The sequence below is a fragment of the Rhagoletis zephyria genome, unplaced genomic scaffold (genome assembly GCF_001687245.7).
Source record: "Rhagoletis zephyria isolate East Lansing unplaced genomic scaffold, Rhagoletis_zephyria_1.1 Rzeph_scaffold_02783, whole genome shotgun sequence".
NCBI lineage: Eukaryota > Metazoa > Arthropoda > Insecta > Diptera > Tephritidae > Rhagoletis > Rhagoletis zephyria.
Window position 1 is genome coordinate 59,765 of NW_016159867.1, and position 15,464 is coordinate 75,228.

The following is a 15,464-nucleotide window of genomic DNA, read 5'->3' on the forward strand; positions in this document are numbered from 1 at the left end:
TTTAATTTTAGTTTTAATTTTAATTTTAATTTTAATTTTAATTTTAATTTCAATTTCTATTTTTATTTTTGTTTTCATTTTCATTTTCATTTTTATTTTAGTTTTAATGTTGATCTTAATCTTAGTCTAATCGTTTTCTTGATTTTAATCTCAATCCTAATGTCATTCTTAACCGCAACCACCGCCACTATCACCTCCCTTCCACTGTAGCTTTTTCGTTTCATTGGAGTTTGGAGTTAGAGCCTAACGATCGAGTCGCCTTTTCGTTACATCGATATTTGCATTTACTCCCAACCGTGGACAAAGAAGCTCCACTCCAAGTCCTCGCAATAATTTTTTTAATTATCCAAAAACAAATCCACGCTCGTTTCGCTCAGTGTACGCTTGCTTACTACAAGCACTCTCAGACTCATGATTCAACCGTAAATATCGCTGCCTATTTCGACGTGTACACGTAAAAATTTTAATTGTTTTCGAAAATATAGCGACGGAATTTCAAAATGAGTTATTATCGCTAAGCGATATGCAAATTTTCAGCAATTGCGATTTTCCCCAATAAAATCTTCGTGGCAGCTAGCATATGTATGTACCCGTACATACATTTCGAGCAAGGGTTACTGGATATACATAGTAGGCATGAGACTGACGTCAGTGCGTAGGCTTGTCGGCAACTTTAACCCCAGCAAGCAAAGATTACCCAAACTCCTGCGACACATTGCCATACAAATAAACAAACTTGAAGACACAGACTAACTTGCACACTTCAATGTTGATGATAGAAATCTCTGACGAAATCTTTGAAGAAATCTGCACAACAACAACAACAATAACAACAGAGGTTATCGGATGTGAGTGAGCATGTCATTTATTATACGCTTGCTGTATTTAATTTGAAGCGCATCTCACGCCCAGACGAAAAACAAAACAAACAAACTTGGTGCTTAGTGCGAGGAAAGTTTTGTAGAGCGATGAAGTGTTCAAGAGAGTGAAGAGAGTTTCAAACTAATGTTTGTCTTAATCTTTGATTTGTTCTTCAAATGTAAACGACAGGAATTAATTTAGATAAATGATTTTTGAAGAATTTCGCTGCCTACTGGATGGAAGGAAAGCGAGCAGGAAAGGGCGAATCGGCATTCATGCGGGGGCATTTTTGTTGTCGTGTCAATGGCAATTCCTCTGGCAACAGTCTAGCAGTGCGAGTTTAGTGCATCCATTCACATTCGTTTCCGCTGGTATGCCGCGCTATTTGCCGCTTGTCAGTGTAGCCATCACTCAGCGTCGTCAAGCGTCGTGAGTCAATCAGCCTCAAGCATGAGGGTGGGAGTTGACGGCGCGCGCGGCAAGGCATAGCGTTTGTTTTTAACACAAGCAACGCTTAAGTCAGCCAGCCAGCTGATGTTTGAATTAATTGCTGCCGCCACTCAATTCGCTGCAAAGTCGAAGTCGAGTCGTTTCACTGCTGCCTGCTGTCTACTCCTAAGACTATTAGTCCTTTAAAATTTGTAAAATTGTTTACGCAAACAATTTTCGTATTGAAATTTGATTTATTTGCTAATTTGTTTGTAATGAATTTTTGGCCCGCTTCGCGTTCACCCACTCCCACGCCCACCAAAGTTCCGGCAAGTATTTATTTGCGAATGCTTCGCTTTCTTAAGCATTTAATTGGCCGCTGGTGGGCGCATCATCCGGAAGCTGGAATTTGTTATTCGTTTGTTTCATTTCCGCATCATTGACTTCGTTTTGGGCTAATTTCTTAAGCAACTCTCACTCCAATCTCTCCGCTCCGGCTTTTATTATTTGTTTTTGATTTTGTTGCTTTCGATTTTCTCTATCATTTGCTCATTTCAATTATTTACTTATCTAAATATTTTATGTTGTAGTTGAATTGAAAAATTGATTTTGTAACTATGGCGAATTGGTGGCGTCTGTTGGCGACTGGTGACTGGCACAGGCAGTACATACTTTGATGTGTGACGAAGAAATGAAAAATAGCTTTCATTGGTCGAGAGTCTTTGATGTGCTTTTTATGCTAATTTAGATTATGCAACAGATTTTTAATTAGTTTTAATAGCCGTTTGAGCTATTATCTTTGTATACAAAAGCTCGGTCTTCTCATCTTTGTTCGTCAAAGGACGGGTTTTTTCCTGGGATGCTTATATATTTCCGTTTGGTATTAAGACTAGGTTTTGGACCTTCTATTTTTTTGGGGAAATTCCCTCATTAAGACAAGTCAGAAAGACTTTTACAAATTAATCTAGCCGTAGTTTTATTGCAGCTTTCAAAGCCTTGTTAGTAATGCTGCCTGGCCCAAGGACTTCTCGGTCTTGGATCTTTTTGCATGCAGACTCTAATTAGATAACGGTAATTATTGGGACATCGACAAGGCGCGTGCGGTCGCTAGTTTCAACAGGGAAGTAATCCCAGCCGCTGTTGACCCTTCTTATGGAACGCAGGTGATCAATTCAGTTTTTTTTTCTTGGAGTGAGGGACACCCCAGTATTTTTGTGGATGTTTCGATGCGGGACTTTGGTACTACTAAGTACGATAGTCATGTCATGACTAGTTTCAAACTATCCCGAACTATTCCCGAAACGGGATCAAATGGTCCAGAATTAATTCCGAAATGATCTCGAACTAATCCTGAATTAGTCCTGAATGGTCCTACACTCGTCGTGAGCTAGACACAAAATGGTCCTGAAATAGCCCTTACCTAGTTCAGAAATGTTCATTTGTACACACTAGAAGCAATTACATATCTTCTACAAATTTAACCCATACCGAGAGCTGATTGTTTACACATCTATAATTAGTCTATAATAGTTACTATTTTTTTTTCAAAAGTGCGATTTTAAGTGAAAAACGGCAGGATTTTAGCCAAGTTGACAGGCCTGACGACGCTGCTGTATAAATGCATGCTGCAGTAAAACCGCATCGAGACTTTGCAGTGGCTCGTTTTAGAAATCATCGTATCTTTTATTACGCTGAGTGATTGTTGTTGTATTTAATTAACTAGGCCTGGTGTTAGGTTGAATTCCAAGTGATAACAATAATTCCAGTTCAACTTGGTGTCAAATTATAAATTGTGCATATTATTGTTTGTGCGCATAATTAATAAATAAAATGTCGAATATTTAAAATATTAGGTTGTTTAAAATATTAGGTTGAATATATTGGATGCTAACGAAGTTGTTGGTTATGTTGTTGTAGGAAGTGGTGTGGACGACTGTGTAGCTACATAGGTATGTGCATACGTATGTACATATGTACAGAGATGTATTAATTTGTTCCATTTAACTCTTCCTTTATTTAATTGATGCCTTTAGCAACTTAAAGTTTTTAGTCATAAAAAAGCACTCTCCGGCGGCACGTCATAATTTTATTACATCAAATGCAATGATAGATGCTAAAGTGCAGATAAGCGAAATGCAACTGAAAGTTAATTTTTAATTTCAAAAAAACCGGTTCGACATAAATATTTCAACATTGAGCGAATAAAATCAAGTGCAGCTACAGGGTAACGCGTTAACGCGTTTGATTTAAAAAGCGAGCAACACATTAACTTAATTAGAAATAGATTCAAATATTCGTCATATGCACAGTGGTTCCACTTGTTTGGAGCAACGGTAAAAAATTGTTTTCTCTAAAACGTAATGATAATATGCCAACGTTTTATATAACGGTATTTTTTGAAAAAAGACATTAAAAACATTTTGTTATTAATAATAAATAGGTGTGGTCAAGGGCACTTATAATGAATTTAAGGTATCTCTGTAACCGCTTAATCGCTTTTACCTTTTGCTACTTTTTGAATCCCATATAACGGCATTTTCGAAAGATGCAAATTCTGCGATATTTCACTATGTAATTATGATAAATTTCTTAGGTTATATTTAGAGAAATATTTCAAGTCTTACAGAAAAAAAGCTCCCTTGCCAACTTTCATGGGCGAAAAAATGTTTTTACAGAAAGAGAACGTGAGCATATTCCAAATGGAGGTGTATATCATTTAGCTCGCGCCAACAGAGGTCCAAGGTTCGAATCTCGGGCAGCGGAATTTCTTTTTTCTGAATATACTTACTTTCCTTTTTTTAGTTAATTTTCTTTCACTTTAGTTTTTTAATTTCTTTGAAGTTTTAGAAACTTATTTTATGTATTTTTTAATTTAACTTATTTATTTTTCTTTAAATTTTTAGATTTTATTGTTTTAAAAAGAGAAATATTTTTTTAATTTAATTTTATTATCTAACTTTTAGATTTTGTTTGAATTTGTGGAATTTATATAATTTTTTATTTAATTTTATTTTAACTTTTTAGGTTTTCTTGTTTAAAAAATAATACTTAATTTCATTTAATGTTTAGAAACTTATTTTTCAACCTTTTTTCTGTTTATAATTTAATTTGCCTTTAATTTTAAATTGTTTTAAAAAGATTTTTTTCTTAATTCCATTTAGTTTTAGAAACTTTTTTAATTTTTTTATTTAATTTTTAGATTATATATTATTTTCAATTTTTATGACCTCATTTATTTATTTTTTTTTGTTAAATTTTATTTTAATTCTTAATTTTTATAGTTAAGAAAACTGTATACATATCTGTATATATATCTTTGAATTTCATTTAGTTTTAAGAAATTATTATTTTTTGTTTCATTTTTTTTATTAATTTTGGGATTTCATTTCATAACATTTTTTGCATATTACATATTAGGCCTTATTCATAAAAAATAAAGTTTATTTTATTTTTTTTTAATTAAATTTTCTACTTTTTATTAATTTAATTTTTTAAAAGGCTTCCATAGCAATAACAATTATTATAACTTAATTTTTTTAATTTCATTTTCTTCTAATTTTCATTTTTTATCGTAAAAATTTGTTTTTTATTTAATTTAGTTTTATTTTATTTAAACAAAATTGATTGCTAAAATGCAAAAAAGAATATCGTTAAGACCTCCTCGTTAGCAGATCTTTCAATTAGTCGTTCGAAAGACAGAGAAGAGCTTTCAAGATAGCTTTTTTTACTTATGGCGGGAACACTGTGATACGCTTCCAAATGACCTCATCACAGTGACGACCGGGATTGATATAAAAGCTCCAGCAGCATTCAATTAGGTATCAATAATTCAACATAAAGCGATTGAAAAGGGAGTAGGAAGTGCCGCTAAGTGTTTTTTTCTTCGCTTTATGTGCTCATGGTCGGTTGATATATTTTGTTCGGGAATTCCACTTCCGAATTTCGAGTACTTACAAGAAAACCAAAAACGAAAGCACATACCTACATAGTAAATATCATGAATCAGCCCTCGCTTTATCATCGTGCCAGCGGTGTGCAGCGTCGCGACGCGAAGCAAATTTGGCGGCAGTATATGAAAGTGATGCAATGGCGCGCCGACGGACGTGACACACTCATCGATATTGGTTCGGGGTCTGGCAATGTACTGATGCAATACATTTATCCAATTATGCCGGCGCAATTCGATGCTGTTTGGGCCATAGATATTTCGGAGAGTATGATCGATTTCGCGCGCAAAAACTATGGCGACTCTGAGCGCGCGCACTTCGAAGTGTTGGACATCACATGCGCGCAGCTGCCACAGCGGCTGTGCGGGCAATTCGATCATGTGACCTCTTTCTATTGCCTGCATTGGGTGCAGAATCAAAAGTGAGTTTACATGTGCTTGAGATCGGTGAAGATCACACTAACACTTCATTCATACCTATTGCAGACGCGCCTTGCAGAATATCTATCAATTGCTGCGCCGTAGTGGTGGTGACTGTCTACTAGTTTTTCTCGCGAATCATTCCTTCTTTGATGTGTACATAGAACTATCAAAGTCAAAAAAATGGGATAGATATATGACAGATACTATGCAATTTGTAGCACCCTTATATAATAGCAGCGATCCGAGAGCCGAGTATAGCAAATTATTGCATGCAAATGGTTTTGTGGACTTCAGTGTGGATATACGCAATAAGATTTTTGTCTATGCTGGCAGGTAGACTTTGAAAGGTTTGTGCTATTTTATTCACTGTTGCAATCGACTTAAGAAAATTACAAATTCTAATAGATAATTTGAAAGCTATTAGCCCGTATTTATCGCGTATACCGGAAGGTCAACATGAGGAATTTCTGGATGATATGATCCAAGTTCTTCTTAAAATGAAACTATGTAGTGGCCAAATCAATGAAGAGGATTTCAAATGCACTACACTGTACAAATTAGTTGTAGTCTATGCAAGGAAATCCGATGGGATCTAAGTACATATATTTTATGGCATTACAACTAACAATCGCCTTCAATTAAAGCATCGGGCTAAAAATAATTAATAAAGGACATTTTATAGAGTCTTGCTCACAGTATTCACTACTTTTACATTTATTTTTTAAATCTAATCTCACATTTAAAACTGCTTCTAATGAATTTACTAGAAGCGGAAAATCCTGCATATAGTGAGATCACATTTCGATTTGACTCTGTGGGAGATGCTGCTTTTCCTTTGACGAAACATTTGATGAGGTCTTAACCGAGAAAGTGTTTGGAGGCAAACAGGGACCATATTGATAAAATATTATCTAGGGCACGGGTAATAAGTAGATGAAAATGCCTTCCGTATCTTGCTAGATAGGCGGCCGGTTCCCAACAAAGCCTTGAATGTACATATTTCCTGAAAGTGGTAATTGTAATTTTAATGCTCCACTAGGGCCTAAATGGGCGGATAACTAAAGACTCAAGATCGTAAAGTTCTGATTCCGGCTAGTTTCGTTTTATATTGAAATCCGCGCATCTTTCAATCACGTATATTTCAGCCAGGAAAATGAAAATACATATAATTTTCCCCTAGGTTTCAAGTATCTCAATCTTCATACACCTATTCCGGTACCCTTTTTATTAGCTTTTTAGCAGTTTTGTAAAGCTGAACTTCGGCCGTATGCTTTGCATCAGTAATGCAATTTCAGTGCACTTCTTCTTTCCTGGTAGCACTCATCTTTAGGAGAGATCTTTTCGCTTGAGTCTGGATATGAATATGAATAGTGGAAAGATCTGAACATGAGATTTATTGAGAGTTCCTAACATAAACCAACTCCTTCAAATCTGTTATCTTTATTCGATCCATCCGTGAAGATATTTATTGGATCTCCACTACAGAGTTTATCATTCGCCCCTTCGAATGGATGTGTGTGTGGAAAAGGCTCCGTTCGGGGCCAGCCTGGGTACGCTCCGATTCATTTAGTCCGTTAAGAAAAACGAAGCTCTGACGTATTGTCGAATGTTCGTACGCCGAGTTGAATGGGAAGCCAGAGTTTTTTAGCCTAATGACGGAACGAACTGAGGCAACTTTTAGTTTTGTGTTTTGCGCAAAAGTAGGAGTGATCCGACCGGCTACGCTGATGCCAACGAGGGTCGCCCATTGCACGCGCTCTAGCTTCCTTACAAGAATAGATATTTCTAGTGCATTTCATCAGACAATGACCCCCATATAACATGATCGGCTTGATCATGGTTTCACATAGCCAATATATCACTTTTGCAGAGAGGCCCCATCTCTTCCCTGTGGTATTTTTACGGGAGAGAGGCGTTGCTCCATTACGCTGTGACAGTTCCGTTGTTCAGCCTGCGGGAGATAAGCCTAACTATGATTTCCAACTATCAGTAGTTAAATATGTTCAGTAATCAGTAAAATTTTACTGGTAATCAAAATGCAATTTCTTTATGAGTAAAAATTTATTCATTACAACTATGCTCAATGCACCTAATATATAATGCAGTGTACCCAGGTATGATAACGATGAACAGATACGCTTTATAAAAGCTACAGCTGCGTCCAGTTAACTATCAAAAGTTCAACATTAAGTGAATGGTACATAAGTGCCGCTTGTAATCAATTGATTGAAATTGTGTTTAATCCTTCCACTTGCGAATATTGAGTAACTCCAAAATAAACGAAAGTGCTCATACATACAAACTCGTAAATATCATGTATCAAGCCTCGCTTTATCACCGCGCCAGCGATTTTCAGCGACGTGATTCGGAGAAGATTTTTAAGGAATATAAGGAAATTATGAAATGGCGCGCAGATGGGCGTGACACACTCATCGATATCGGTTCGGGTCCGGGCAATGTGCTCATGAAATCAATTTATCCAATGCTGCCGGCGAAATTTGCTGTTTTGGCTACAGATATTTCCGAGCGTATGATCGATTACGCGCGCAAGAAGTATGGTGACGTTGAACGCGCCAACTTCGAGGTGTTAGATATCGCTTCTGCGCAGCTGCCACAACACCTCTGCGGGCAATTTGATCACCTCACCTCCTTCTTTTGCCTGAATTGGGTGAAAAATCAAAGGTAAACTAGCCTGTTTGAGATCGCTGAAGATCACTCTAACGATACCTTCATATGTATGTATGTATATATTGCAGACGCGCCTTGCAGAATATCTATCAATTGCTGCGCCGTAGTGGCGGTGACTGTCTACTCGTTTTCGTCGCAAATCATCCCTTCTATGAAATATTTATGGAACTCTCAAAATCAGAAAAATGGGGTAGATATATGGCGGATGCTATGCAATATATTTCACCGTTGTATAACAGTGAAGATCCAGTGGCTGACTATAACAAATTGTTGCATGAAAATGGTTTTGTGGACTGTAATGTGGAGGTACGCATTGAGACCTTTGTCTTTGAGGGCGCGCAAAATTTTAAAGGTTTGTGTTATTTATCCACTGTTGCAATCGACTTAAAAAAATTACAAATTCTTGTATGTAGATAATTTGAGAGCTATTACGCCTTTTTTATCACGTATACCGGAAGGTCAACATGAGGAATTTCTTTATGATGTGGTCCAAGTTCTACTTAAGATGAAAGTGTGTAACGGACAAATCAGCGAACGGGATTTCAAATGCACTACACTGTATAAATTAGTTGTTGTTTATGCAAGGAAATGCAGCGAGCTGTGAATATATTTTATGGCAGTTTTTAAGCCTTCTGAAGACTTTTGAGTTACTCAATTTTTAAGTTTGTACCATCAACTTCAAATTGTTTGCTTCATGAAATTATGATGCTGCAGAAATTTGTAAATTTGCGGTTCTACTGGACCAATTTTGAAACCAAAAACAACAATGATAAGGTATTTTTTGTAGTTTTGATGGTTTCAAAATTGGTTGCAAAATGCTTCAGGCCAGAGCCATTTGACGATCACAGAGATTTTGAAAAAAAAAAAACATAGTTTTAGGAGTCATCAAACTGCAATGTAAACAAATTATTTAAAATAAAAAATTTTAGAATTTAAGAAATTTAATTAAATTTATGTTTATGTTTGTATGCGTAAAATTTTGCACGTGCCTCTTCCTTTTTACTGCAGAATACAAGAAACGGATTTTGGTATAACACTGAAAGGGACGAGGCGGAATTTGCTGGCTTGTAAATTTTCATTGCCACAGCTTTGACAATTCTTACTCGATTCATACGTATTACTTACCAAATTAACATCCTAGAAACATAAATGCTATTCTTACCTTTTTCTGTCTAGACCAGGGAGATAATCATGATAAGAATTTTTGTTTTAAAAAAGGAACTTGAAATGCAACCCTAAACTATAGGACTGCCACAATTGATTCCGAATTATTCGACCAGTGTGATTTGTTACACTTTGGTATCGATACGCGGGCTGTTGCACTTACTTAAAACAAAAGGATAATATTTAACAGGCTTGTAATTGAACTCATAAAACAACGTATTTTTATTAGATAAACAAAAAAAAAGTATTAAAGGAAAATAAAAATTGCGAACCAAATTAATATATCTATGTACATAAAGGACCAGCTTGAATGTAGGAAGCAAATTTTTACATAAATATTTCCTGATATCTTCGACATTAGTGGTATCGATTTTGGGTATTAAATAAAAAAAAAAAAAAAACTTATTTTTTTTTTCTTCGCCCGTATGAAGAAAATACTCAATCAAGTAAAAAACTTTCATATTCTGCCTTATCCTGAGTTTCACCTGAAAAAAAAAAATGCACCCGAAAATCTGTCATCCGCTCATAGTAAAACCAAGGAAACCAAAAGTGAAAAGTGAAATTTATTTAAATGAATGCAATTTTCAGAAAATGCTATTGCTTAGTGTTTGTTCATGCGGCCCAATATATGTACATACATATAAATTCAGATTGCCAGAACCACTCTGCATACACATACAATACATACGTACGTACAAAAATCTATGTATGTAGATTAAAAGCAAGTGCAGTCACAGGAAAATATTGACGTCCCTCATTTAGAACACATTACGATCATAGATAAGCACTTTACACGACCAGTAAAATTGCAGTAAAAACAAATTTTTTACTGATAATGAAATTTCATTTTCATTACGAGTAAAATTTGTACTGATTTCATTAACGATGATAGTTAAACTAGATTACCTAATTACTAGGCGGGGACCCGTGCGCATCTTTCGCGAAAGCTGTTTTTATGATTATTTTTTGTTTGTTTATTTTTTCTTGATAATAATAGTTTACAAACAGATAATAAATGTTTCATTAAATTTTTATTAACTGAACGGCGGCACATGCTAATTGCACGCCCCAACTAAATAATACGTCTTATCAGCGAAGAAATCGAAAACGACCTGGAACTTGCTTGTGAAAAGTACAAATTGGCTGTGACAATAGATTTTTTTTGCCGTAAGATATAATCTATGTATGTATGTATATTGCCATAGAAGTTTTTTGGGTTGAGAAACACTATTCTAACGGAAGTCAGGAATTTGTGTTGTAGGGAACTCACAGCATTTCCCAAAATTTACTGTATAGGTGCCAGGCCCCTTGTATTTTAAGTTCCGTCGCTCGTACTAGTTCTGCTAGTAAAAAATTCTGAATGTATTGAGTTTTTCGGGCTTGCCCATGCACGCGTGGCCGGCCAATAACCCAGTCAGCAAAATCAACGTAAACGAGCTCGTAACTGGATATTTTCTCGAAGAAAAACCGGATAAAAAGTCGTTTATAATAGCACCTTCTTAGTTTTCTATGTTCTATGTTAAACCCATGATAGCTCAGCCTGGAGTTTCCTGTCAGGTATCCGGTGAAAGCTCTTAGTCTTCTCTGGTAAGACTTAGCGATCGCTTAGAGATTCCGGTTCGAGCCGGAATCTATTCGAAGCATCTTAGAATTAAATTTTAATGTTGACATTTCTAATCATTTGTGATTATATTTCTTATATGTCTAGTGCCAGTGAGGTGATTTTTTCATTGCGATAATGCATTGAAAAGTTGTTCATAAATAACTAAAAAAAAATAAGTCTCCATACATATGTATAAGTTATTGTCAATTTGCAATCTTTCACTTCAATTCAGTCCCTTTGCCAATCGCTCCGCTTCTTCAATCATGCTACTCAAATATTCGTTGGGTTTCCGCGCATAGACCACAACAAGTTTGTAAGGTGCAATGAACTTGAAATCTCTCGCATTAATATCGCCTTCACGCAGCTTCATGTCAACCACAGCTTTAATCACATCTTCCAGAAAGTCTTCATGCTGCGTTTCGGGCATTCGTTCGAGAAATGGACAGACAGCTTTCACATTATCTGCAATATTAAAAGAAGCAAGGAGTTTTGTGTATACTAAAGCACTAAAATACCTTTCACTAACCTTTCAGATTCTGCGTGCCATCATAGACGAAGATCTCATTTCGGATCTCAACGCTAAAGTTCACAAAGCCAGCCTCCTGCAACAATTTGCTATACTCAGCGCCCGGGTCGCTACTATTATGCAACGGCGATATAAACTGTATGGCATCTGTCATATATCTACCCCATTTTTCTGACTTGGACAATTCTATGTACACATCAAAAATGGGGTTATTCGCGAGGAAAACGAGTAGACAGTCACCACCACTACGGCGCAGCAATTGAAAGATATTCAGCAAGGCACGTCTGCAATAAGTATGAAGGAAGTGTTGTGTGATTTTGACCTACGGCAAACAGGTGAACTCACTTTTGATTCTGCACCCAATGCAGGCAATAGAAAGAGGTCACATGATCGAATTGCCCGCACAGCCGCTGTGGCAGCTGCGCGCATGTGATGTCCAATACCTCGAAGTGCGCGCGTTCAGAGTCGCCATAGTTCTTGCGCGCGAAATCGATCATACGCTCCGAAATATCTGTGGCCAAAACAGCATTGAATTGCGCCGGCAGCATGGGATAAATGTATTCCATTAGCACATTGCCAGATCCCGAACCAATATCGATGAGTGTATCGTGTTCATCTGCGCGCCATTGCATCACTTTCATGTACTCCTGAAAAATCTGTTTCGAATCACGGCGCTGCACAGCGCTGGCACGATGATAAAGCGAGGCTTGATTCATAATATGTGGCTTGGTTTTTCCTTTTTTTTCAAAATTCAGAAGTGGAATATTTGCAGCACAAAAATACCATAAAATACTAGCTGCGCTTATAGCGGAAAAATACTTTTCAACACTTCCTATTCACCCACTTGACGTTGAACATTTGAAACGAGATGCGCTACGAGCGTAGCTTTTATGCTAATCCGAAAATCTAGAACCAACGATCACGCATTATTCTTAGCAGCTGTCGGTCGGTCGGTCCATTCAGCCCACCTGAACTTAACTGATTTTAATTTGTTTATTTTTGTATAGGTACACGGGCATGCGATAAAATCACTCGAGACAAAGGCATCGGACGCCGTGACGCCGTGACGCCGAAACACACACAAATTATGTAAATTAAAATGAGCGGAAAATGATTATGCCGCAAGTACAACTGTTTCAAAGTTGTGTCGAGTGCATAAGAATAGTTGGCAGAGTAGCATGACAAATAGAAGGAAACTTGTTCCGAAATTGGATATGATCTTTCTTACGCATGGATCGCATAATGGGCTAATGTATACTCATACTCATATGTAGTGAGACACCTGATATTTTGACAGCGGATGTGTCACGAGAAATGCATTTTTAGTTTTTTATTGTAATGGGTTTTTTGGAAAAGCATCAAAATAGAATTTACTATCAATAAAAAATCCAAAAATTTGATTACAAGTTCACCAACGTCAAGTGAGTGTACTCTGCGCTCTGGCGGCAAGTGAAATATGCTTTGATATAATCAGAGGCAATAGTGTGTCTCGATTCAATTGGGTTTGAGGAAATGTAGAAACAGGATGAACTTTAAAATTTGTAAATTTTTCCCAAATGGAAATTCAGTGAAGAATAATGTTATTTATTAACTTGTTGTTGGTAGTTGATTCTTCATTTCGTTAATTGACAACTTAAGCGTCATTGAATTTGTTGACAATAATTTAAAGGTAGTCTCTTTTAAAATGGAGCTTTTTTAAAATTAAATATAGAACGGAATATAAGTGAAATATCATTGGATGGCCGCGTGCATGGTGACTACAGAAAATTTTTAAATGACAGCTTTAGTGCCACTTTGCGTTAGGACCGGGTTTTAATGGAAGTAACGGGACGGAGTGAACGGTTATTTAATTATCTATCGTATGTGAGATGAATGCAAATGGTTATAATGCACGTTAACGTAGCGTAAAACGGAAGAATGGGCGTGGCACTTATCGTCACATGTTATACTTCTATATGGCTATAACAATTTCATACAATATGTCAATTCGAAATCAAAGAATGACTGACTATGACAATTTTTTGCGATTGTAGAAGTGTATACGTGTATATTTTTAAACCACTACATAGAATGAAATGTCATGTCAAAATAGGGGCGGTTCAGTGAATTAGACAAACAAACAAAAATTTGACGGTCTCATGTTTCCTTCCAGCCGCGTGAATATCGAGCCCCAACCGCGAAAATAACTTTAAACCGCTCCTGAATCTTGAAAAGTAAAAGTAAAAAGTATTTGGGGTATTTGTTTGCAGAGAGTAAAAATGTTTCACCATTTTCTCGAAGGTCGAGTTTTTTTGTGAAATTCATTATTTAAGGCACACAACCTTAAATAAAAAACAAATTTCACAGTTTTTCGAAATTTGAATTAAATTGGAAGTTTTGACTATAAACTTTTTGCGAAATTGTTTGGTTTTCATTTGTTTTTAAACAGTAAATAATCGTGATGCTTTTTCCCATTTTTAACCGACTTCCAAAAAAGGAGGAGGTTATCAGTTCGTCGGAATATTTCTTTTTTTATGTACATATGTTACCGCATAACTTTGGACCACGTCAACCGATTTCGATAATTCGATTTTTTAACGGAAAGGTAGTATCTCAGAGGTGGTCCCATACTAATTCGGTTCAGATCCGATCATTGAATCATGAAATATATAGATATATATATATATTTTTTTAAGTCGGTTTTTTTTGCCAAAAATTACTTGTTAGTGTCACAAAAGACAGGCGGCAAAAAAATTAACGGGAGTTTTAAGCTGCACATTGTTGGTTATACTAAAATTCCATGGGCTATAAAATTGCATACCCAAAAGTGTTCTAAAAATTCAGAGTAAAAAGCTCGAAATTTAGATGAAAAAATGTTGTATATAGCTTGAATCCTTGGTTTTTGTGTTTTAGGTTAAAGCGCAAACAATATTCTTATACAAATAAAAATAGCAAACAAATTTTTACTTGAAAAACATTGTTAATATTAAAAAAAAATCACCAACAGGTTTTTGGGTCACTGTATAATAATAACAATAGGATTTTAAATACCATATCGTTAGTTAAATAAAAAGTTTCTTGATAAAAAATTTTAATTTTTATTGAAATCGAACAAAACTATAGTGTTTATTAAAATAACTAAAAAAAAACTTATTGGTAGATATTTTTCTGATTTGGTAAATTTTTTTCAAGTGGATGGTAAGTATTTTTTTTTCGTCAGGGGCAACCCTGGTCACATGCTTCTCTCGACAGAAAAAACAGAACGCTTAAGCATTTTTCTTGTATATATTTCAATCAATGGTGTTCCATAAACAAGTACAAAAAAAAAGAAATCAAACTTAAAACGTTTATTTAGAGGAAATAGTACCGAAATTACTAATTTTTTAATTGTCACTCGAAAAAATCATATATCATACTACGAAATTTAAAAAAATGGTGGCATGCAGAATATCTGTCGCGGCTACATAAGTATGCATTTTGTAATTTTTGACATTTTACGATTTTTTTAATTTTAATAATTTTAGATACTTCAAAATATTAAATTTAAACAGTGAAAATGTTCTTCTTGCCAAAACTATCGAATCTAATGTAACAAAACTAGTGTGCCACCAATTGAAAAAAAATACATTGAGTAAAAGATGACCATGATTTGATAACATAAAATTCCATTTTAAAAATTTTTATTGGCAAATTCGAAATTCATTCTAAAATTTTTATATAGTACATACATGAAGAAAGTAATGTATATGTGCATAAGGAAAACTGTGTAACAATCTCCCACGCCAATATTTAATTACTTTTAACCCTCGTCCGTGCGACTAGGTACAATTGTAACTTTTGCGTTT

At 35.5% G+C, this 15,464-nt stretch overlaps 2 protein-coding genes and 1 pseudogene across 2 annotated transcripts; 2 read left to right on the top strand and 1 right to left on the bottom strand.

Annotated features, from left to right (window-relative positions):
• The first annotated feature begins 5,287 nt into the window (after positions 1–5,287).
• LOC108367704 (juvenile hormone acid O-methyltransferase-like) lies at positions 5,288–6,255 on the top strand (annotated as a pseudogene).
• A 1,718-nt stretch (positions 6,256–7,973) lies between these two features.
• LOC108367705 (juvenile hormone acid O-methyltransferase-like) lies at positions 7,974–9,026 on the top strand. The gene is made up of 3 exons (XM_017622392.1): positions 7,974–8,341; positions 8,416–8,699; positions 8,761–9,026. The coding sequence occupies exons 1-3, from the start codon at positions 7,974–7,976 to the stop codon at positions 8,949–8,951; spliced, it is 843 nt and encodes a 280-aa protein (XP_017477881.1). The 3' UTR covers positions 8,952–9,026.
• A 2,123-nt stretch (positions 9,027–11,149) lies between these two features.
• On the bottom strand, positions 11,150–12,466 carry jhamt (juvenile hormone acid methyltransferase). Its single transcript, XM_017622394.1, has 3 exons — positions 11,986–12,466; positions 11,641–11,924; positions 11,150–11,576 (listed from the first exon to the last, which is right to left on the bottom strand). Exons 1-3 carry the CDS (start codon positions 12,354–12,356, stop codon positions 11,338–11,340), a joined length of 894 nt encoding a protein of 297 aa, XP_017477883.1. The 5' UTR covers positions 12,357–12,466; the 3' UTR covers positions 11,150–11,337.
• Between the last annotated feature and the right edge of the window lie 2,998 nt (positions 12,467–15,464).

Bases quoted from the DNA above. Each gene is read 5' to 3' on its own strand.
- jhamt (XM_017622394.1), bottom strand. From the start codon at position 12,356: ATGAATCAAGCCTCGCTTTATCATCGTGCCAGCGCTGTGCAGCGCCGT. The intron at 11,925-11,985 runs GTGAGTTCACCT...TACTTATTGCAG, and splicing joins CATTGGGTGCAGAATCAAAA to ACGTGCCTTGCTGAATATCT. The intron at 11,577-11,640 runs GTTAGTGAAAGG...TTAATATTGCAG, and splicing joins TGGCACGCAGAATCTGAAAG to ATAATGTGAAAGCTGTCTGT.
- LOC108367705 (XM_017622392.1), top strand. From the start codon at position 7,974: ATGTATCAAGCCTCGCTTTATCACCGCGCCAGCGATTTTCAGCGACGT. The intron at 8,342-8,415 runs GTAAACTAGCCT...TATATATTGCAG, and splicing joins AATTGGGTGAAAAATCAAAG to ACGCGCCTTGCAGAATATCT. The intron at 8,700-8,760 runs GTTTGTGTTATT...TCTTGTATGTAG, and splicing joins GGGCGCGCAAAATTTTAAAG to ATAATTTGAGAGCTATTACG.